The sequence below is a fragment of the Schistocerca americana genome, chromosome 2 (genome assembly GCF_021461395.2).
Source record: "Schistocerca americana isolate TAMUIC-IGC-003095 chromosome 2, iqSchAmer2.1, whole genome shotgun sequence".
Taxonomy (NCBI): Eukaryota; Metazoa; Arthropoda; class Insecta; order Orthoptera; family Acrididae; genus Schistocerca; species Schistocerca americana.
In genome coordinates, this window is record NC_060120.1 from 366122687 (window position 1) to 366147802 (window position 25116).

A 25116-nucleotide genomic window follows, 5' to 3' on the forward strand; every position below is an offset into this window, starting at 1 on the left:
TAAAGTCCAATATCAAAACCATGTTGACAGAAGCATTACATGTTTTTTCTTACATATACCATAGGGACAAAAATCTTTTTGTCGTGTGGAGATATAGACCTGGACACTGTCCACACAACACAGTGGCGGTGCAGTATGTCCGTGCCGTTTCACAACCTGCTGCTGTTGCGTTACGCTCGTGGGAGGGGCGCTACCCAATCAGCCAACCAACCACATCCACGCCGGGCCACGCGATCTTATCGTCCGTGGCGATCTGCTAGACCCCTGGAGGATATGCAACCCGGTGAGCGGGCAGCCCGCCGACGCTGCAGGTGTGGTCGGCGTTCCAATTCGGTATAAAAAGAACGACCAGGCTGCGACGGACACAGTACCTGCCCAACGCACTACTACAACATGGTCGCCTGCAAGGTGAGGAAAGTCGACGATATCAGTGCATTGTCAGATAATACAGGAGGTCCGTCGGGAGCTTTGTGCGACAGCAGCAGCTAGTTTCTCCTATTAGCAGCTTGTTCGGAAGGAAACATCACATACACCAACATGAAAATAGTCGTCTCGTTGTTCTAACTGATCTCAATTCACTGACGCAGTTTCAGTTTCGGTCTCTAAGTGTTGTTTTTATGAATATAAATTCTCGATGCGAAGGAATGAGAAAAGACATCTCCAGTTACAGAGACCTACTGCAGTGACACAAAACATAGAAATACAGTATAGAGCAATAATACTGGCAGGAATGGGTGATGTTTCTCTTCAGTGTCGCCAGACAAAACTAAGAAATAATTGAAATTTTTTTTACTTTATCTTTTATGTGGACTTAAAAAGTCTTGTATCCATAAAGAATTGGTTCTTACATTCACGTCGGGACGCTTTAGTAAGATTCGGGATTGATAATTTTTCAAAAGAGAAGTAAAAGTTGCATCTAAAATTAAAAGTGAGCTTCCAGATATTCACACACATTGACACAGGGATTATATCCATTAGTTATTGGAAAACTTATGTCTTCAGGGTTATTACTAGGGTCATGAGCGTTAGAACAGAATGAGCATCCACCATGTTGGAACAAAGTGAAAGAAGTAGTCTGTTTTGAGGACTTGGTGACATAAAGCGGCTATATTCAAGAATTCTAGAAAATGTTTTGGTTGATACTGAAAGTTTATTAACTTTGGTTTCCTGAACGAGACCAGGGGTTTCCTGCTTTTAACTGGTATTGAAGTACAATAACGTTTGGTCTAGCAACGATCACTCCTCACTTCCCGGAATTTTATCTCTTGACTCTCCATAGTTTACTAAAGGATAATATCGGAAAATGTTGAACGGTTGTCTGTGCTAGTTGGCAAACGACTACTGTGGATAGTGGCTGTTGAGAACTGATTACCTTCAGCCGCTCTAAACTATAAGATATCGATCTCGAAAGAGAACTATGGGAAGGGAAAGAAAACCAGATTACCATTTAACATTGCCTCACGTCGAGGTAAAATGTGGATGCGGGCAAGAGTGCATAAATAAATAGGAGCAAACTTTCTGAAGGAGCTGGGATGACATACTTGACATGTGATTTAGGAAAATACCAGGAAAAGTAAATCAGGATGATTATGTAGGGTTGTTACTCATTTCCATTCGGATACATGCGAAGTAATTTATCCACAATATCGCATTGCTCAGTGACAACTGTAGATGAAGAAATGCCAGTAACATAGATATTAATATCCCCGCAGGTACATCATATACCAGCATCACACAGGAATTACGAAGTTAAAGACTGGCATTAAGAATGATATTTCAGTATCAGCCACACCATCCTCGTAGCTCGGAGGGGGGCAACAGAGTAGTATCTTGCCAGGCATTCCACGCTGCTCCAGAACCAGGTGAATCATAGGGCTGGGAAAGCTGTACGTAGCTTTTGGATACGTGAGCATTCCAAACTACTATATGGAACTTTCAGAGACATAAATTACCTATCATAGTGACACATGTTAACTGTAATGTGACAGACTTTGAATTAATCGATAAAAGTCAGTGAACTACTTTCCACAGCCAGTTTCGCAGAGCAAGTCGCTGACACACTAGCAAAAACGTATCGAAAACATATGTATTTTTTCAGTACACGACATCCGACCTTTAACCAAATTAGTAGTGAATCAACTCAACGCACAACGCAGAAGGCAGTAGACAGCATATTCTAACTTGTTCTCTCTTATCTGCAGCTGATCGTCCTCGTCGCCTTCGTGGCTGTGGCCCGCGCCGGCTACTTGGGTGCCCCCGCAGTCTACGCCCCTGGCGCCCCCATCGCTGCCCGCGCCTACGCCGCCCCTGTGGCGTACGCCGCCCCCGCTCTACGTGCCGCTCCCCTGGCCGTCGCCCCCGCCGTGAGGGCCGCCCCCGTCGCCTATGCCGCCCCCGCCGCCGTGGCCGCCGCTGAATACGACCCCCACCCGCAGTACAGCTACGCCTACAGCGTGTCTGACGCCGTCACAGGTGACTCAAAGAACCAGCAGGAGAGCCGTGACGGAGACGTCGTCCAGGGCAGCTACAGCCTGGTCGAGCCCGACGGTTCCGTCCGCGTCGTAGACTACACCGCCGACCCCGTGAACGGCTTCAACGCCGTCGTACACAAGGAGGCTGGTGCTCACCCCGCCCCCGTCGTCGCCAAGGTGGCCGCTCCCGTCGCCTACGCCGCCCCCGCCTTCGCCAAGGTGGCCGCCCCCCTCGCCTACGCCGCCCCCGCCTACGGCAAGGCCATCCTGGGTTAAAACGGCCAGCATGTGGCAGTTTGATGCTGCCTTAAACAACGAAGCTGCAGCAAAATACCACTACCCCATGCTGCACGTTATGTGCATTACATTAATGCACTGCAATAAACAACCTGCTTAAACAAAAAAAGTGGACTCTTTATTATCTTCACATAGCATGTCCCAAAACACTATTTACATATGAAACTTCCTGAGAGATTAAAATAATGATCGAAGTTGGATTCTAGCAAATGTCTTTCACTTCCCCAGGCAATATTCCAACAAATAATTCAGTCCAGAATGTCTCTGGGAGCAACTTAGAGATGTAATTGACCAGTTCCTCTGTCCTGCTATCCCGTCGTCCGTCCAACACATGCCCTAGAATGTGGTTACAATGTCACTCACATACATGGTGAACTATTTAGAACAGCATATCATTCTCAGCTCGCTATCATCAACCGGGAGGTCACCTTCCTTTTTAACAAAAAAGAAAACATTTTTACCTGCAAGCTTCTATTCGAGTAGATGCAGTAGTTTTCGAGTACATCTCAAAGAATCTATCATAGGATATAAGCGCTTTTCATGCAATGTGACCAACTACTGGGACATAAAATTTTATCACCTAAGAACGGAAACAGTGTGTGATAATCGTTGCTCAGTTTTGTCATTGGACACTATGTTTTAGACCATCATTATGTTCCCCAAATAGGACAATTTTTTCAGTGGCTATAAAACCTCTGGTTTCAATCATTATTTCGGCGATACTATTGTCGAATAGCAACGTTCTGCATTCCTTTCTTTCTCTTACTCTCCTTCTCTCTCTCTCATGCACACACACGCACAAAACGCACACACACACACACACACACACACACACACACACACACGCACATACACACGAAACACACACACGTACGTTCACATTCACATCTTTTTTTCTGATATAAGTGAATTACTTTCTAGTTAACTTCTACATCATTCTCAGGATTTTTATTTGTTCCTTATCACTGCTTTCACCTATGTAAATATTTATTAATGTGAAAAATGCCGATATGCAAGGTGCTTTGGAGTCAGCGTTAAACACTACAACCCCCTAATAATGCACTGTGGTATTCGAACCAGCATAGGCCTTGGTGACTACGTTACCTTTAACATCCATAAACCGTAGATAACGAGAATCAAGAATTTCACAAGCCTTCACTAAAGCCAGTAGAATGCCAGGTACAGTAACATCAACAATAATTCCATTTTGGGAGACTTGAAGACTCCACTCCATCCAGTGTTACTGCGTAGACTATGTGCTCCAAAAATCTTGTTTGGAATAATTCACCTCAAAGTGATTCATGGAACTGATAATCTGGATGGGTGGGTGAATCATAAGGGACTGTTTGTAAGCAATCCCCGTTTACTAAGGCGAGCATAAATATCGGTGAGAATGCTGCTTTGATTTTCATCTTGACATGTAATGTAGAAATCGAAGTATGAGAAAATTACTAGTACACAGTAAGATTGTCTTCGTAAAAGTCCGAAGCATTAGAAATTGCGATTAACTAAAGCGAAATATATTCATTTCACCATACATTACATCCAAAAGTCGATAATAAGTGCTTATTACCAGTACAATCACCACATATTCACGTTTTTGCGTCAACTGAAGCTTTTAACTTTTTGAATTCGGTACCGCGTTTAAAGAATCTTGTCTCTTCGAAATGGGCAATTTACGAAGGGACGTAGCAACACACTTGTCATGATATTCGCAGTTAAATATGTGTAACACAAATAATAATAGGACGACAAACAATAATTAACAGTGTGTCACTGTTATTTTGCAAATGCTGGAAGATAACTGTAATTACTGGGAGACACTTTATAAATACTGAAAAAAACGGAATAGACATAGGTAACTGTTACGTACTGCATTATGTCAAAAATATACGTTAATTTTTATACGATATAAAGAAGCTCGGGTGATAGCAGAGAGGTAGTATTACACTGAACGTCGCTACTTTATGGGCTTTGCTTGGAGTAACTTCAACAACCGGGGTTGGCATCAAATATATTCTCTAATGTAGATGCTAATGTACTTAGAGGAATCTCGTTATAACGTCATATTAAAAACTGGCAGCAATGCCAGAGACATTGAGGGAACCTGCTACCTCGGTTTAAAAGAGATTTACATGTCTCCGAGTAACCTTAAATAGACGTTCCCTGGTTTGTCGTACAATATTATACACAAGAAAAATGTAATGTTTGTGACTTGGATCAACGTTTACACCACTTTAGCAAGTAATTTATCATCAAATTATTAGTAGAGCTGGAATGTAGTTCGTTATTACTATTCGCCCTGGCGAGAAAGATGTATTAAAACTACACCAAGAGAACGGTAATATTATACTAGCGATTGAATTTCAGGACAAAATCCTTTGCCTAAGAACCGAGGAAACCATGTGTTTTCAAAGTGGTCTGTTTTTCGACGGATGCATGTGCTCTACCTGTCCTCAGCACATCTCGTCCAGACTACACCTAATGTGCACTTATAACAACAAACTGTTCTTTTGTCTTCGAGATGTGTAAAACTGCTAATGTGCAAATGCAAACTCTCTACTTAAAATATGAGGTTTCTTGCAAAACAGACATGAAGTGTAAAAATCACATCATTTTATACCGGAGAAGGTAACTCGTCTTTTACACTGATAGCCCTGAGTAGTTCGAAATCATTAGCAAGGGTGCTGATTCAGTGGTTAATAATCTGGACCCTCATTCGGTGAGGACGATATTTCAGATCACTATCCGACAATCCGAATTTTGGTTTGAAGTAATTCCTCTAAATTACTTAAGGCAAATGCCGGAATGGTTTCCCTGAATAGGACACAGCCGATTTCGATCTGCATTCAACCAAACTCGGAATTTATGATACGCTAAGCCATAATTATTCTTACATCACTTTTTTTCCTAAGTCATATTCTAAAACACGGCGGTAGTCATTAAGTTTTAATTATAGCCTCGATAAAATAAAGTTTCGTAGTTAATTTCTTGTGGTTTGCAGGTAAGTGTCCGCAGTCCTGGTACACACAGAAATCCCCTCACCACAGTACCGTAGCGTGCCCCTAAAGGAGAAGACTAAGAAAATTGTGCAGTCCATTGATAAAATGGATTACTCACGGGGATTAAGTCGAAAAATATTTTTCAAACGAATCCGAAGGCGCAAAAGATGGGCACGGTTTCTAAACTGCAGACAACGGGCATGAGAATAATAACTGGAAGTAGTAGTCGGACTAATAGTTCCGTACTTAATCACGAAACAAGAGCCAGTTCGGAGTAACATTAGCCAGGAAAACAAACAAGAAACTCAAAAACGCATATTGCATCAAGGGATAAAACTGCATGATAAACTGCTAAGGGAAGTGAAAAAATAAATTACCGGAACACACATGCTTAAAAAGGCAGCTGAAACATTCTTCACAAGTAATGCGTATTACACAATTAAAGAAAAGTTAGAGGACTCTGGCTAGCGTATAGTAATGAACAGAAAAACTACAGTACCTTGTCACATCTCAGTATATGTTTATGGTTTACTGCTTTCACAAGGATCATGTGTCAAGGTGTATGATGTATGACAGTTATGTCCGACGGTTTAGCTTTTCTAGTGGAAAATAGCGAATAGTAGAATACAGAGCCCGGAATTGAAGCAAGGAGCACAGAACATCATCTCAGTCCAGGAGTCATCGCTGAGTGTCTTATTGTGAGCAGCAGTGAAGAGTGGAACTATGTTTTACATTGCAAAAATCGGAAGCAGTCAAGGAATCATCAGGGGGTGTCCTCAGTGTGTAGGCAGTGAAGAAGAAAATTACGTCTTATATCACAAGTTACCTGAAACAGTTTTTGTGTGAATGAAGAAACATTAGAGAATTATCGAATGAGGCAGTCCATCTGTTACGATTCTGACCTCATGTAGTGGAGAACTGAGCTGCTATGTCTGGCCAACCTGCACTGAGTTTTCAGTGGCTTTCGTACAGCCCTAAGGCAAATGCCGGGATGGTTCCTTAACCAAGGCCACGGTCGACCCCTTGTCTTATCCCCGTAGGCTTTTCTGTCATATCGTCTTAAAGCGTGTTACGTATGGTGTGTGTTATATTTGGACGTATTGACTGGCACTGTATTATCTTCACGAATCCTATGTCATTGTGATATCATCCTAGAATAACAATGTACACGTCGTGTGACTATGGCCTCCCGTCGGGTAGCCCGTTCGCCCGGTGCAAGTCTTTCGATTTGACGCCACTTCGATGAGTTTCGCGTCGATGGGGATGAAATGATGATGATTAGGACAACACAACACCCAGTCCCTGAGCGGAGAAAATCTCCGACCCAGCCGGGAATCGAACCAGGGCCTTTAGGATTGACATTCTGTCGCGCTGACCACTCAGCTACCGGGAGTGAACGATCCTTGAATGGATAAACATAAAATATAATTTAAAAAAAGACGTGATGTGGGGTACATAAATAAACCACGTACGTAATGGTTCTGATGTGTCTGTAAATGAATGGTCATCGACTTGTTAATTACGCAAGATTAGGGCCTGTAATTAAGGATGACATTATTTATATAAACTTCATTTATTGGTTCCCAGCAATGAACATTTATAACTACGCCTTCGACACACTCGCTTTTCAGATTCATACCTATGAACTGTCACTCTTCGAATACACTGTTTAACTGAGCTTAATTCTTTCATTGGCACCGGTTTCTACTATTACTACAGTTTCTCACCGATCATTCATTCACGTAAATTGTAGCTAGTAGCTTCAGCTCTACTCACATTAGAGAGCCTAACACCTGCTCCTTCTTCTTATGTCTGATATTGTAATTATTAACGAACAGCCATTCGACTTCTGAATACAATTCTTCCTATCAGCAGGTGTGACTGATCCCATCTTTGCCGTGAGGGGTAGCCGCGTGGTTTAAGGCTCCTTACCACGGTTCGCACGGCTCCCCCCGTCGGAGGTTCGAGTCCTCCCTCGGGCATGGTTGTGTGTGTTGTCCTTAGCGTCAGTTAATTTAAGTTAGATTAAATATTGTGTAAGCTTAGGGACCGATGACCTCAGCAGTTTGGTCCCACAGGAAGTTACCACAAATTTCCAAATTTTTTCCTATCTCTAAGGTCCGCCCAACACATCTGCTTCGCGGCACCGACCTACCCACAAGTCTGCTTGTTAACTACTGAAAAATTCCGGCGCGAATCGACAATGCCTCTGCCGTCGAAAAAGGGAACGTAGCGTACCGAAGAATCCAGACTGTCAAACCAGGCGGCTAGCACAAAGGGTACGAGTTTGGCAAACACAGTACTCTTGTATGTTCACATTCTGTGGGTTCAGTGCCTAGTATATCATTGCTGTCCGCTCCTGAGGACTTACCTTCTTGGCTGTTATGGAGGCCAGAGGCGGTTTTCCGCATAAGAGAACTTTGTCGACCAGGAGATAATGGTCAGCCTTATAGAAAATCTACTAAATGAGTTGTGGCCGGGAGCTGATATGTCTGCTTAAGATATAGTGATTTATCCATAAGGGCAGCTGTTTTCCGACACAGTGGGACATACATTTTTGAAATTTCCTGACACGAAGCAGCACTTTGCAGAGGAGTGGTATTAGGCTGAGTGAGAAACATTCAATGAAACTGTCTGCTCTTTGCTCATGAATCTGACTGGCTGAAAGGAATGAATGAAAGCATTTTTCGTGAAGCTGCCTGGAAGTTACGGAACAGAGGAAGATAAATAATGAATAAAGAAAGAAAGAGAAAAGCCTTGGGAAAACTCTAGGCTGGTAACAAATGGAAACAGGAAATGTATGTTATGATTGAAATGGCTCTGAGCACTATGGGACTTAACATCTGAGGTCATCAGTCCCCTAGAACTTAGAACTACTTAAACGTAACTAACCTAAGGACATCACACACGTCCATGCCCGAGGTAGGATTCGAACCTGCGACCGTAGCAGTCGCGCGGTTCCGGACTGAAGCACCTAGAACCGCTCGGCCACCGCGGCCGGCCTGTATGTCATGGAGGAACAAACAACTCTGTAGGAAATTCCAAAAACTTCCTAGCACAGTTCGAAAGTAAACATGCCACTAACGTTGGAAACAAGTAAAGAATGGACGAAAACAGACAAACTAAATCAATACTCCAATATTTTAACAACAAAAATGATATAAATAACTAGATTAATGAAGTTAAAAAACACCTAGACTAAATGAGTGTTACTGAGGATGGTATCTAAATTACTGAAAATGCCCGAACCAAAATGAAGAACGGGTAAGGGTTTCAAGAGAAAGGAAAAAAAAGAAACAAGCGGACAAGGATCTTCACTGAGGAACTTAGGAGAGAAAAGAGTGAAAAATTGAAAAAAATATTGTGGAGAAAGAAAGAAGAAATGCCACTAGAAATAAGAAACAGTAAATAATTGTTGCTCGTGATCCACAGTTGGCTAAATCCAACAGAAATAAATAAATACTGTGCGATTCATGGAATATGATAATTAATGGTTGAGACATCAATCATGATGTTATATGGTGAAATGAAGGTAATTGTTATTACGTTGCAAGTTTATTGAAATATAGTTTTATAATTAACATACAGGAACTCCGCATTACATATGCACTGCCTAACAGCGCTGGTAAAGGAGTTTTCATGCAGAGCGTTGAAAACACAATTTTAACACTTGACTGTACTCCTACTGAACTAACGGCTTTGTGACTAGATAAAATGTATCAGTTGTTTGAGATAGTGTTTGTTTGCCATGCACCATTATTTTTCCGTATTCGTCCTATCTGCATATTATTTGTATCTCATATTACAACCGTAAATACAGTTTCACTGTGTCAGATCTAATGATGGCAAACGCCGAAACTATGTGTGAAGTATGAAAAATAACACATTACCAGACAATACTGAATTCACCCATGAAATAACGAATCAAGGGGCTTTTCAGTTATACCAGCAAGTGGAGCTGACGTCACATTGCCATAAGCCAGGGAGCAGCGCACTGCTCCGGAAATCGGTGGGTGAAAGTGGAGCCGTGCATTCTTGGCAGCGCGGATCAAGAGGCGTGAGGTCCGTCTAGGCGACGCTTCAAGCTGCCCGCGACAGCTTGGACACGACGTTCTCAGGCAATCGGCAGCACGCCCATTTCCTGGCACGCGCTACCAGTCTATCCTAGTTTCAACGCCCCACGAAGTGAACCAATGTGTTGCAGTCACGAAATCGGGCTAAAGCGAGATATTCGCTCGTCGGTCAAATTTCCATCTGTGACAAAATACTATCAGATCTGAACCGCTAATAAGTATGAGACCAATAATGCGTTAACAATGGTTTAGACCACAACGGATAGATCGTGTCTGTGCGTGTACTTATTTGTTTTGTCTGTAATGTCACCGTATCAGACTAAGCGCAATCGCGTGATTGTTACGAATTTAAAGTTATGCATTAGTGTACCGTGGAAACGAGTTTAGCTAGGGCGTTGATTCGGGTGTCATCATGTAGAGCTTGCGGAGCACTGTTAGGACCCAAAGGGAGACAACAGAAATGTTCGCCAGGATATAAGTGTAAACTGATATTGAATTGGAAATTATAGATTTATTAAAAATATCGTCTCACATGACTGGTAAATATGTTCGGAGTTACAGGAAGAGGAAGTCAGAGAAAACCTCCAGTTGAAATGAGTCCAAAAAGCCTAAAAAGTCCAGTGTGACAACTACGACAGAGTCTGAAGGAATTGAAAAACGGCGCAAATCGATTACGTTGCTGGCCTATCGGACGGGACACACAGCGGCTGGCGACAGTCTATGGATCATGTGCAGGCAATGCAGAAAATAGTGATAATAAACGTAGACGTAACTGCGACAGACTAGTACGTATCGCGACCACCAAATATCGTCGTGTTATCAATTGACTTTGACACGTCGGGTATCAATGCGCGTACATCGACGTAGGAAGATAGGTAGAGTCTGATGTTATTAATAATTAAATTACATATCAATACAAAACAACTGTTAAGATTGAATCCCGACGGTTTCATGAAAAACTTATGCCGTCAGTCTGAATTGTGCACTTAAAAATTTTTGTTTCTTTGGCGAAGGGATGGTAAAGTAATCATAGACTGTACCTTTAGCTCATTCGAACAATTTCAGATATGAACTCATTGATGGTTGTGTTGGAAGAACCGGAACACCAGTGATTTGGAGCGATGTAAGGAGAAGAATTTGTTCGTGGTTTAATGGGAGAAAAGTTATTTATAAGATTTATGAAAAACCTGTTAGCACATGGAATTGGCAAGAAATTTTCTTTAGCTATAGGATGCAAACTTTTGCGATTCTGTATGTGTGAAATCATTAAGTGATATACGACAAAACTATCGGTGAAAATCTCTGGGGCTTCTAATGTATTGAACGAATAGCCAAGAGCGTCTCGCAGTACATTGGTAAAAGGCAATTTTCTGGCAAGATTACAAATCTAAGTCGGTTTCACTACGTTGTCCCATACGTTCATTGTCTCCATCACATTTTTTTCCTATTGGAAGGCATATATTCGAAAAGTCGAAAAATAAATCATGTTGATCATTAAATTCGGACCCTTCTGAAATATAACTTGCTGTATTAGCGTCACGGAACCTAGGTAGGTCTATTCAAACCGATGTAGCTTAACATACTTCGATTAAAATATAGGAAACGGATGTGCCAGTTTATTATTCATGTAGGCACTGCATTTGCTCTTCAATAACAAGACAAAATGTACACAGCTAAGGGCTTTGAAAGGTTGTGTTTGTCAAAATTAATTGATGAAATGAATTCATTGCTTGCTAACTGAAGATTACTGTATAATATCCCAATAGACAGTAACAATTACAAACATATTACAAAAAGAATATACTTAATTAAAAACTAAGAAGGTGAAAGGTACTACAAACATCTGAGTGACTGGATACGACGGTTAATGCGTTCTTGCAGCTAATTTGTCAATGAAGAGAGAAGTAACAAGTAAAAGCGACGCTCAAGCGGCGAGTGAGGTCTTACATTTTATCCGTCAGTCTGGTTAACGTACTTATGTTTAAGATTTCGTCGATGAGTAGTTGCCGGCTGGATGGGGACGTGATGTCTCCCGCCCAATGATGAGCCTCCACCACCGACCTTATATTTTTGTGCAATATCTTGGTGGCAATAGCCGATCCTTATTTTCCGCCGCCGTGAGCTAAAGAGACGCTGTTGGTCTTCCAGCATAAGGGTAATTCAGCTCAGAACCTGCAACTCAGAGGCGGGAAACTGCAACTTCTGGTGTAGCTGTAAGCTCTGCTGATATCATTAGATTTTATCGCCAATTGAAGGCCCGATACAGATCTATTTGTGAATTGCTTACACTGGGCTCACCCTATGCCTACGAGGAATGTTTCCAGTGCAACCGGTCTGTATGTAAAAGGTCATGTCGCGACTGACTGACTCACTAACTTATCGTCGCTGAGCCCAAATCACTAAGGACAGAAATTTGAAATTTATACTGTAGGCGTCGTTTAAGAAGGGATCTTACGATTTTTTATTCCTAAGGGGTTGAAACAGGGGATGAAAGACTTCGTGAAAAAATGTCGCTTTTTACGCAATTTTGAAGCTAGACCTACGAAACTCGGTATTTGGTTTCTCGGTCAGAAATGAAGTATTACAGCTTTCAGTACTTTTGGAAATTTAACCCCTACGCGGGTGAAATAGTGGATGAAAGTTTTTGAAATAAATAATTATTAAAGAACTACTAGAGTATTTTTAAAGTTACATCTATGAAAAACTGGTATTTGACTTTTCGGTTATAAATAAAAAAAAACGTGTGTTTCAGTATTTTTGGAAATTCGATCCTAAGAGCGTGAAATAGTGGATCAAATGTTTTATGGAAATATTTTACTATGAAAGTATTTTTAAAGCAATATCTATGAAAACGTTAATTCGGCTTCTCGGTTACAAATTAAAAAAATACGTCTTTCACTTTTTTTGGGGGAGTTCAACTCCTATGGGGGTGAAACAGAGGATGAAAGTTTCAAAGAAATATTTCGTTATGCAAACATTTTTGAAGCTAAACCTGTTAGAAACAAAAACAAAAGACATGATTAACAAAAATCTGGGACTCCAAATACCAGAATCGCTTTTTGGTCAGAAGAATGTTCGAAAAAGACCATGCTTCTATGGACTTAATTAGCGTGTAATGTTTAGAAGGCGAAGCTGGTAGTGAATGACATAAAAATTCCATCGAAGAAAAACAAAAAGAAAAAAAACAAAAACTCTGTGCAGTCCATACCGTCTACGCGAGCGGAGGAGCGGGTGCTAAATTGTTTTCTAATAAGGCTTCGTCGTTCATTTAATGGTGCTAGCACTGCTGTCAGTCTTTGCCTTGCTTCGAATACTACGATGGCTCTATGCTGAGAAACGTTGTCCAGATTGCGCGTTTATGGTATTAGATAGTAAATATTGTCAAGAAGCTAAATTATTCTACCATTGAATGCAAAATAAATCATCTCAGACATTATAGGTTTACAGTATCTGTGACTGACTTGCAGCTTTGCGAAACGAAACACTTCTTTCTGTACGGGAGTCGTGATCCCGGCTTGTAGATCAGACCTAACGATCATTACTCACGTTTTCTTCATTACTGTTTCGATTTTCCTCTTTTACTGACTACGCTTAACTTTCAGACACTAGTGTATTTAGAATCTCGACAACCGACTTGACAGTTTTCCGTTCCCGTGGGTATCCAGTACAATGTGAGAACAGCACTTGCGTTACTCTCACATACTCTAGACAGCATATTCACTTCCGTACAAGATGGCACGATGTTCTAGCAGAACCAGCTAACCCAGTACCTTCACGTCTGCAGATTCAAGTTCAGAAGACCTGACTGCGCACCCATTACTCTTTTGAGAAACCGGTTGCTGGTTCACTCTGCAGTAGACAGACAGGAAATACTACCTCTCCAAGAGAGCAAAATTCACGATAGATTTAAAGCAATATAAGCACTTTCCATATCGCATACGCCAGCACTTACAGTACCAATGCTTAATAAGAAGAGCTCATCAGCGGTTGATGATGGAATCTATCGCACAGAATGTTGGCGACTAACATGCATAGATACGAGTCAAAAACAGTGTGTGACCGCGGTTGGCGAGCCGATTGCACGACAGCCAGCGACTTGTTGCGTTTCGTAACGATCTGCTTAAGAATAAGGCGTGACCTACTGGCTGGGAAGCCCGCCCCCGTACCTGTTACAATACTCGACACACATTCGACTCTGTCGGCAGTAAATATCTCGTTTGTGGTGTAATGAAAGGCCACATACCTCTTTATTGTGCAAATATGAGGTATGGCTAAAATATTTTGTTGTGATTACCTAATGGATTGTACTTGGTGACTTGGTGGGTCGAAAAACAATCGTGTGATATTGTTTCAAAGTGTAAACTGGAAGAAACCATACGATTACCGTAAATATATGGAAACTAAATTTATACGTCAGTGCCGCTATCACAATAAATGAGAAATAATGTTTAGAATTATCTAGTATTCCTAAAAAAAATGAAAGCTCAGTAGAATCAAATAATTAAGAGACATTGAGGAAGTTGTATCCTTGGTTGTAACGTACTGTACGATTGTCTACGCGAATATCTAATCAAGAGCAAATTCCGCTGTATGTAACGAAAACTGATAGAAAATCCACTTTTAATCAGTGGTTAAAAATGCTGTTTCATTGTTGAGCCAAATCGCGTTCCACCCTCTACGATTCTAGGAGTGAATATAGTACAACAGTCGTGGATAAGAGCTCGGAAGTAGCCATTCCTGTGTCACTATATCAGAGCACTACTACACTGACTGTATCTGCAAGTGTATAGCCCATAACCTTCACCACACAAGTCCAAATTTTACTAATTTTTATTTTCATTACCAACGTTGTAGAATCGAAGAGCTGTGTCAGACATTTGTTCATGAAAAAAATTAAAACTAAGGAAGGAAAGAAACCAAGGTAGCTGTGCTTAGTCCTGTACTTGTCACGATACTTACTGAATACAAACGATGGGATTGGTAGCTGATTGTATATTATGACAATTCTGAGTCCGAATAGCACACTCTATCACGGTCTCAAATACGAGGTTTCTAGGGAAATTGGTACAAACAGCTATCTGACTTTCGGATATAAGTATTTCGTGGTATCCTTAAATAACTTCTGGACAATTTTGTGAAACTGCCATCACCTAGAACACGACTGATTACCTTCCACGTTCGTCTGCGACTTAACTAATGGTTCTTCTTTAAGTCACGACCCATTATTGTCTAACCTCTATTCCTCTGCAAAGGAGAAGTATTGTACCGTTTCAACAGCTGACCGCATATCAATCTTATCGTTACATGGAGGATGCGACTTGCGAATAGGGCTATACGCTACGATCCAGTAATATTCGATTAGGCACAGCATTTGACTGTTGCCACGAGTGTGCAATTTCTCCGTGGTTTTCACCGAAGTATGTCATGATACATGTTCCCTGAGATCATGGAGCAATAGCGTGCTGAAAATGTCATTGTTTTCAGTCCACATGTACTACAGATGAGATGCAATAGTCTAAAAGTTTCCCTAAAAACCACTGTCCTTTCGCATTGGTAGATTATCAGTCACACTTACGAAAACACTTTGCAGTCTTTCCAACGGCACGACGGTGCTTCCAGTCAGTTTCTATACTAGAAATATTTATTATCTTTATTTCGGTCATAATTTGCACTATTTGCTAGTGCCGCGCATTTCTTAGAACTGACATACTGATTGTTATCCGTTTAAGGTTTGGAATGGATTGCCAACAAAACATCAGAAATGATCAACAACGATGTTTATCATACGTGTAAGTGACCGAGGACATAGGTCACGTGCCGATCACATTTCAAAATGGAATATGTTATTAATGAAAACCACAACGACAGTATTAATACGCATTTATTGCGTTACTACGAGCTTCGTTCATTTAGAACATTATCGGATGCCGAATTGCACCAATATCATGACATAAGAGGTATGGTTGTCGTATGGAATGTATTATTCTGAAACCAGTCAAGTAAATAAAAAAATTACTTGAGTATGGTTTTGGAAATTGGTATCTTATCTACTTGCCGATTTAATAACAACGATGTACCTACAAGAATAATAAATAGCGACGAAGTTCAGCGACATCCTATCCTATCTTTATATATCTTTAGCGATAACATGTTACACATTTTCAGTCTTCGTCTGACCTTACTTTTTTCTTTTGGAGTGCTTCATCCAGCGAGAAGCTACTTAGTTCTTAATTCCTTACAATATGTCTAGGCTCTTCCTCCGGTGAGAATTTTACCCACTGCTTTTCACCCCCACCCTTCTTAGCAGTACTTCTTTTCGTACTATATATGTTCACTTTACTTTTCTCATCGTTTATCAGCACCACATTATATCCATATCTGTTCCACGGATTTCCCAAGGTCCGCATTCATCTTCAATGATTACTAAATAATATTTTATTCATTTGCAAGATTATATTCAGTGGCAGCAGTGACATGTAGTTGAAGAAATCTTGCTTCACTTGTAGCGATGTGATCTTCAGTCTTACTTTACTTCAAAATTATTTGGATCCTTTAACATTTTACTAGTGTTTATCAGGAACCAAGAGCTCTGAGCTATGAGAATTCAGGAGAGCAGTCTACTGTCTTGGATGGTTGTCGCTGGTTTTTTTAAGTCGCGGCCAACAACAGCTTTGTAATCATTATGTGGTATTTCCAGGACACCGTGATAAAGTAGTTGATACTCACAAAGCTTCACAGATATCCAATTTCTTCCGTTCGTAGAGGATGCTGTCAACCTGTTAACCACGAAAAACCTAACCTGTCTTCGCTGGGCATAAACAAACCGTAGAGAGAGATATGGCCTGTCTCAAGCCATTGATTTATTGATCCATTTCAACACAGATTACTTTGTATCGTGTCAAGAGTACGTTACCACTGATATGACTAGAACAAGAAATTGTCAGTGTTTGTCAATGAGAGGCATCATTTATTTAGTGACCTGATTTCTCACAATGCAACTGACACTTGTAATTTAGATGTGAAAAGTTGATACGTGGAGGTACGATTGGAGCTCATACGGCACTCACTTAGTTTTTCCTGTTCGGTGTGAAACTGCTGGTCGTCTTCGTAGCTGCGTGGTTAAATATTAATTTGGATTATCCCCTGATGTGAGGACTGGGGAAAGTTTCACTCACCTTTGTCGGGAAAACTGAGGACCAACTTGAAAGATAAATAAGTAATCCGCCTTCGAAAGCAGAAATAAGTAGCCTGGAGAACATTTTTTTGACCAGAGACATGAAATGGTTGATTGGCTGGTCAACATCCTATAATATGACAATGCCATGAAATTCAATGCGTTATGAAATACAGCTGTCCTGTGTATCCATAAGAACAGTATAGTCTCATGATTCTTAAATTTTTTGCTATTTCTTTTCTTCATTGCGTGTACGAGGTTCTAGTAAGTTATGCTTTAACTGTGGACCAGTAATTATGATCAGCAGTCACTGATCAAAGTTTATTCTTGTCTGTTGTGGGAAAGGCGTCTTAATGTCCATTCCATTAATTTAAAGTGTAACGTCTATGAACTTATTGTCTCAACAAAGGCATGAGGAGGAGGAACGACGTCTGCTGATTAGTCGATTATCAGACACGATAACTGTGTCTGCTAGATGGAGCTGACAAAGCAGACAAAGATAGCAGAAGATATGGAGTCTTCAGTGTGGGGTTAATGCTTTGTATTTAAAAGAAATAATGAAAAAGCGACTCCAAAATAAGCCAACTGTGCTATATTAATACTCTTCTGATAAAATTGGATGTGTATTGGCAGACACTACAATAAATATTTTTGGTTTAAATATAATAAAGCAACGGAATAAACTGCTTTTCAACATGACGATGCCTTACCAGTCGAAGAGAAACTTTGAACAAATAAAATTGCTATTGAATGTCGAATCTACCGAATAACAACCACTCAAGTTAACCCAATAGCAGGAAGTAACTAGTAAATGGAAAGAAGAAATGAAACTGAAAGGAAATAAATTTATAACAACGCTGTCCCTTTGATGGTCAGAAACTGTATCGCTCGTTGACTGCTGTAGCTAAGCTTACATTTTTTGAGTCATCGGTCTTCTGACTGGTTTGATGCGGCTCTCCACGAATTCCTGTGCCATCCTCTTCATCTCAGAGTAGCACTTGCAACCTACGTCTTCAGTTATTTGCTCTACGTATTCCAATCTCTGGTTTCCTCTCCAGTTTTTGCCCTCTACCGCTCCCTCTAGAACCATGGGAGTCATTCCCTCACGTCTTAACAGATGCCTTATCATCCTTCTCCTTGTCAGTGTTTTCCACATAATCCTTTCCTCTACGATTCTGAGCAGAACCTCCTCATTCCTTACCGTATCAGTCCACCTAATTTTCGACATTCGTCTGTAGCACCAGATCTCAAATGTTTCGATTCTCTTCTGTTGTGGTTTTCCGACAGTCCATGTTTCACTACCATACGATGCTGTGCTCCAAACGTACATTCTCGGAAATTTCTTCCCCAAACTACGTCCTATTTTTGATACTAAGAGACCTCGCAGGGCCAGAAATGTCCTTTTTGCCAGTGTTAATCTGCTTTGGATGTCCGCCTTGCTCGGTCCGTCATTGGTTATTTTGCTGTCTAGGTTGCAGAATTCCTTAACTTCATCTACTTCCTGACCATTAATCTTAATGTTAAGTTTCTCACTGTTCTCATTTACATTAACTAGTCTCAAATGACAAATGTTTTGGACTCTTAAAGAGCAGTGTTATGCGAAAATTGTTAAAAGTGCGTCGTACACTGTCATTTGCCAACAAACATCAGTTACGGTTCATTATTAATGTGTGAGCAACATACTTGTCACAGTACTACTGTTTCTTTGATCACAAAATCCAGTCGGCAGAGGGATCTTAACGAAAGGAGCACGGAAAATATCTATACCAGAGCTAACTGGGATTGAACTAGCGTGTTCTAAGCTACATAACGGAGTAACTGCTCACTCACTGTCCGTACAGTCCAGTTACACTTGCTGGTGATTCCCGATTCCGACGAACGCTGCTCCCTATCCTCCACTCCACGCAGGCCGTAGTTGCGAAAACGCAGCGCCCACCACGCCCGTCCGTGGGTATATAACAGGTGCCGAGCCGGCCAAACGCCAGTTCTCCACTCCTCACGGCAAGAAGCTCATCGACATGGCCTGCAAGGTGCGTACTGGTAGCCATTTCTCCCTAAGTACTGCGACGCAGCTAACATGGCTTTCTGAGTATGGTGATTCAGAACGTCACATTAGTGAACAACAAGTGTTCTAAGCTTGGACACTGAGTCGAGAGCGCAGAAAAAGTCACCACATCCGTAATGATTCTGTCTTAGATTTCAGTCGAAATTTGGATTACTGCACTTCATGAGTAAAACTTAAGTGGTCAAAGATAACAATAGGATACATTCGTGTAGCAGGAAATAGGGCGCGTCGTCTTTTATGAGGAGAGTTTAACAGTATCTGGCTTAAATTATATTTAGTATTTTTTATCCTCACTTCCCTATTAAATATTACGATTGAATGTCTTAAATATTCAACAGTCAGACGCTGAATAGGCGTTTCAACGCACAACTAGCTTAAAACAGGTGTTAATGTATAAGATACAGAGAAAAAATAAAATAGAACAGTTTTCTGCTCTAGTTCCTGCGCGTTCACCATCATCCACGCGTCTTTTCACGGCTTGAACTCCTGTATTCACAGGCACACAATATGTTTCTACTCTAATAATGGTGTGCACGTATGAATTTACACTAAATCCGCACATAGAGACGACTAGTCATGAAAAACACTTACTGTGTCCATCTATAAATACAATCGTAAGCCATCGAAATTCGACTGATCATAAAAATTGTGTGACTAAAACAGATAACCACGCCATTTTTAGAAAGAGTCGTGAACTTTAAGAGTTGAACACGGACGGAAGAAGTCATAGGGACGATAAAGTGATGGTTAGACTCGAATCCTGAGGAGAGGACAAGTGATTAAATGGTTGGAGAACTGTGCATGACAGACGTGTACTCGTATTCGAATGGTAATAGGGCACACACTTTTTGCTCAACACAGTTTCTTCACAATTAACGGTACATTCATAACGACTTTGTTTGTAGGACTTTTGGTAAAGCATATTCCATATTACAGCTGATCGTCCTCGCCGCCTTCGTGGCTGTGGCCCGCGCCGGCTACCTGGGTGCCCCCGCAGTCTACGCCCCCGGCGCCCCCATCGCCGCCCGCGCCTACACCGCCCCGGTGGCGTACGCCGCCCCAGCCCTTCGTGCTGCCCCTGTGGCATACGCCGCCCCCGCCGTGAGAGCCGCCCCCGTCGCAGTCGCCGCCCCCGCCGCCGTGGCCGCTGAGTACGACCCCAACCCCCAGTACAGCTACGCCTACAGCGTGCAGGACGCCCTCACCGGTGACTCCAAGAACCAGCAGGAGAGCCGCAGCGGAGACGTCGTCCAGGGCAGCTACAGCCTGGTCGAGCCCGACGGTTCCATCCGCACCGTCGACTACACCGCCGACCCCGTCAACGGCTTCAACGCCGTCGTGCACAGGGAGGCCGCTGCCCACCCCGCCCCCGTCGTCGCCAAGGTGGCCGCCCCCGTCGCCTACGCCGCCCCCGCCATCGCTAAGGTGGCCGCCCCCCTCGCCTACGCCGCCCCCGCCTATGGCAAGGCCATCCTGGGTTAAACAAAATATTCTTCTCCACAGCTCTATTCTGACAAGAACGGCGCTTTACTAAGGCGTCAATTGCAACTGTCAAGTGTTTAAAATGTACATAACACTTTCATTTGTACTGCCAGTCGAATTGTATCCTTCACAATTCAGTAACTAAGTTCCCGCCCCTTCCTATCCTTTCCATTTTCCCATGTGAAAAAACTCAATCACTGTTCTTCGTGTTCTTAAATTTTCCTATTTATTGTTTTTTTGTACAGTATATTTATGCAAAACGAATAAAATTCGTTCTCATAATATCGATTGGTCTATTTACTCAACCCTTACCTGCTAGAATATAACTGTATATCAAAAATGGTTCAAATGGCTCTCAGCATTATGGGACTTAACATCTGAGGTCATCAGTCCCCTAGAACTTAGAACTACTTAAACCTAACTAACCTAAGGACATCACACACATCCATGCCCGAGGCAGGATTCGAACCTGCGACCGTAGCGGTCCCGCGGTTCCAGACTGAAGCGCCTAGAACCGCTCGGCCACCCCGGCAGGCCTAACTGTATATCACTTGGAATTTTAAAACTTCAAGTTAAGTTCTCAAGGTTACCAGTGTCCAATTTCCACAATGACATTTTCAGTCTACAACGGAGTGTACGTTGACATGAAACGTCGTGGCAGATTAAAACGGTATACCGGAACGAAATTCGAACTGGAGACTTTTGTCTTTCACAGGCAAGTGTTCTACCTATTCAGCTACCGAAGCACGACATAAAACCCGTCCTCACAGCTGTACTTTCGCCAGTACCTCGTCTTCTACCTTCCAAACTCGCCCGCGAGGCAAAGGAGCCGAGTTCGAGTCTCGGTCCAGCACACAGCTTTAAACCGCCAGAAAGTTTCATGTCAGCGCACGCCGCTGCAGAGTGAGAATTTCATTCTGGAAACATCCCCCTGGCTGTGGCTAAGTCATGTCACCACAATATCCGTTCCTCCAGGAGTGCTAGTCTTGCAAGATTCGCAGGAGAGCGTCTGTGAAGTTTTGAAGGAAGGGACGAGGTACTGGCGGAAGTAGAGTTAGAAGTTTGTGTTGAATTTCATTGTTATTCTGTTTTTGCATTTAGACGGTATAGAATTAGAACTTTAGACATTTTGAGAACAGGCTTTATCTCTTTTCTCCATTTTCAGCAGAATGAAGGCAACGTATCCACAACTACCTATACACTGTAAAGCCAAGTTCATGAGAGCCTTTATGTTTAAGTAAGAATAGGAGTTGCGTTCTGGAAAGTCACTTTAATTACAAAAAAACAGAAGAAAACTACGATGAACGAACGCCGTAAATAAGTAGAAAGAAACAATAGTTTTCAATGCTTCTGCACCATGTTGTCTTTTCTCGTTACAAAAAGAAATGCATCATCAGCCTGATTTAACTTAGATTATCCTTAAGGCCATAAAGTGCACAATGCATATTGTGCCTTTTCCTTGTTCCGCTTCAGTATCTCAGTTACAGCACTGAACAGTTCGATAAAGACTCAATACATCGCTGATGTTGGGCGTATGAAGAAATCTTTAGAGTTCAAGCATTCATGGAAAAAGAGTAAAACGTCATTACAAATATGAGCAAAAGATGCTCCTAGACAAGATTTCGTTCGCGATTGTCTCCGCTTAGAATTCGGGCCGCTGCAAGCCGTGATACGAACCGGACAGTTACGCGCGAATAGATTCTAGTTTTTCAGGAAGTCTAGAAATTTCACATTTATTTCTCGGTCATTAGTAAAAAAATGGTTCAAATGGCTCTGAGCACTATGGGACCGTAGCGGTCGCGCGGTTCCAGACTGTAACGCCTAGAACCGCTCGGCCACTCCAGCCGGCGGGTCATTAGTAGAAAAGTTTTGTACGAACCATGTTTGTTATTGTTGCAACCGTATTTTAACACAGAGTTAAGAGTGTCCGTTAGTTAAATTCTTAATTTGAAGAAATTCATTTCTGAAATGCACAGGCAGAAGATAATTAAAATAATTTAAAAGCTTGAGAATTATTTGATCATTATTTTGTCAGTTGTCACAAAGAAATAACAACAGAAATCTCTATCCCTTGCATGTTTATTAAACGGCTTTCCTTCGAAATCATCTGCTTTTTCCTTCTTTTGTATTTAATATTAATGAGCGATTACTTGTCTTTATACTGAACACTTTATCGGTTTGCACAATTAACACTACGTAGAGGATATCTGTTTAATACGTGATCCGTCACAGTCCCTTCTACTTGTCTAATCCGGTCTCATAAACCGATATACGACCGGGAGAGCGGTGTGGTGACCACATGCCCCTCCATATCCGCATCCAGTAACGCCTGTAGGGTGAGGATGACACCGTGGCCGGTCGGTACCCGTCGGCCTTTATGGCCCGTTCGGGCGGAGTTTAGTTTTTTATAGATTAATGGCGTCGTTCAAGGCATGCATGGTAAATGCAGCTTACCAGAGAGAATCAACTGATGAATTTCATAATTAATTTTTTCCTAGACCGGTTTAAGACAACTCGGGATTTGTAGTCCTGCAAACAATTCAAAAATATGTAAGCATATTTTATGTTAAAAACAATATGTTGCACTTCCATGTAATACGTGGAAGTGACACCCAACAAAATTATACTTTACTTATATAAGCACTATCTTCCTTTTACAAATGACAGGTCTGTGCATCATAATACTGAAATAAAATCTTTGCACCATTACCTACCTACTAAGGTCGTGTGTACACTGCAGCTGACTAAGTGATCAGATGATGATAGCGTTGTTTCCACTAATAGGGAAAAATAAGTTCTAGTGTCTTACTATCACTCGAACTGGCAGCAAACAGAGCTAACAGTTACGAAATCGAAGATTTCGCGAAATTATCGTGGTGTAAAACATTCTCGGCTTACTTGTCGCGTCAAGTATGGGTAAAATCTCGAGCTTTAGGCAAAACCCTTCGTTGGCTTCGAAAGAACAATGACTGTCGTCGTTGTGTTATAATAATTTTTATTCCACAGACGGCCTGTGACGGTCGGCGTGCGCGATCTTCACGTCATGCTGTCAGACTCTGGGTACACGTCTACTCTGGTGACGGGTGAGCTTTCGTAGAAAAGTAACCAATTCAGCACATTTCTCTGCCTTCTCAGCGTCTAGAGCTCGCTTCCACGCACCACTGAGATTGTAGCCGCTGTCGCCGTTGTAACTGTTATCGTACATTCTACTATCTGCTGCGTCTTTAATAACGGAATCCCAATGTGTAGAAAAGACTCAAATATTATCAAAACATGTTTGTATTTATTTGTGATACAGTGATCAGCAAATGCTGATTTCTCAAATTCTCTATTTTTATGTGCCTTTAGTACCCTGTAAAGCGGTTGTTAACGGTACGGCTAGGATGACCGATGTAGGCGGTTCCGCGCTAAGAAGGAATCTTATAATTTCCAGGACACAACGGTCGAGACTGTCCTTAACGCAGAATCTCCTTCATTGTCTTCGATGGTCGGATAGGTCTTATGCCTCTTCTTCGAGGACCCTACTTATTTTGCTACATGTAGAACAGTAGAAAATAAGAAATACGATAGGTAGATCGTTACGTGATTGTTCGACAATCTCTGCCAGCATAACACAGTGGTGTCATACGCTCATCATTCACAAGACGTCCTCTTACGACACCAACCACCACGACACCCAGTTGTTCCTGACAAAGATGACGGATGATTTCGTCGAAAGCTCGAGATTTTATCCAGTTCTGACGCGGCACGTGAACCGAGAATGTGTTAGACAAGAACGAACATTTGCTCACAGTTTCTAGCGGTAATCTTTAGTGGCTGTCTCACGGTGACAGTGTGACACAGGTAAAACTTTGCAACACATCACTTGGGAAAGCCCACGTTGCGCTTTGCGTTGAAAGCTCCTTACGCTGCAACATTCGTTAGGAGAGAATGAAAGCTCTGAAGAATCTCACTCGGTTGAACACAACATCCATTGGAAGTTTACAAGAATGCGCTGAAAGTTGTAGACAAACCCGTGGCAAAGGTTTACTGGCTAAACTTATAATTAGTGAAAAAACATAAAAGATTACTCCAGAAACGGCACTATGTGAACTTGAGTGTCAAAAATCTTAATTCAAACGAATTATGCTTGTTCCACTGTTTCACTTAAAAGCGCTCTAAAGGGGAGAGCGAAACGAAATGAAACTTCTCGGGTTGAGACGGTAAGTGATGTTACTTCAGTGATTATAATATCGAGCATATTTACAAAGAATTTGGTAGTATGAGTTCACTTATCATTGTGCCGTTGCACCTACTCTGGCCTGAATTAATGCACTGATTCGGTTGGGAAGCGTGTCATAAAACCGTTGTATCCTCTCCTGACCCAAGCTGACCGACAACTGTTGTAACTGATGCTAGATATCCTGCATACTGACAGCGGGGCAGATTTTACGTCCGCACTGGTCACGTGCATTTTCTATCAGTGACATATCTGTGGATCTTGTTGGCCTTTGCGGTACCTCAAGGTTATGCAGGTGGTCATAGTTAAAAATGGCTCCACGATACAGTCATA

At 41.8% G+C, this 25116-nt stretch overlaps 1 protein-coding gene across 1 annotated transcript; it reads left to right on the forward strand.

Annotated features, from left to right (window-relative positions):
- The first annotated feature begins 387 nt into the window (after window positions 1-387).
- Window positions 388-20564, forward strand: LOC124594013 (cuticle protein-like). The gene is made up of 5 exons (XM_047132365.1): window positions 388-408; window positions 2202-2327; window positions 2493-2742; window positions 18947-19047; window positions 20019-20564. Exons 1-5 carry the CDS (start codon window positions 394-396, stop codon window positions 20562-20564), a joined length of 1038 nt encoding a protein of 345 aa, XP_046988321.1. The 5' UTR covers window positions 388-393.
- Window positions 20565-25116: the final 4552 nt, after the last annotated feature.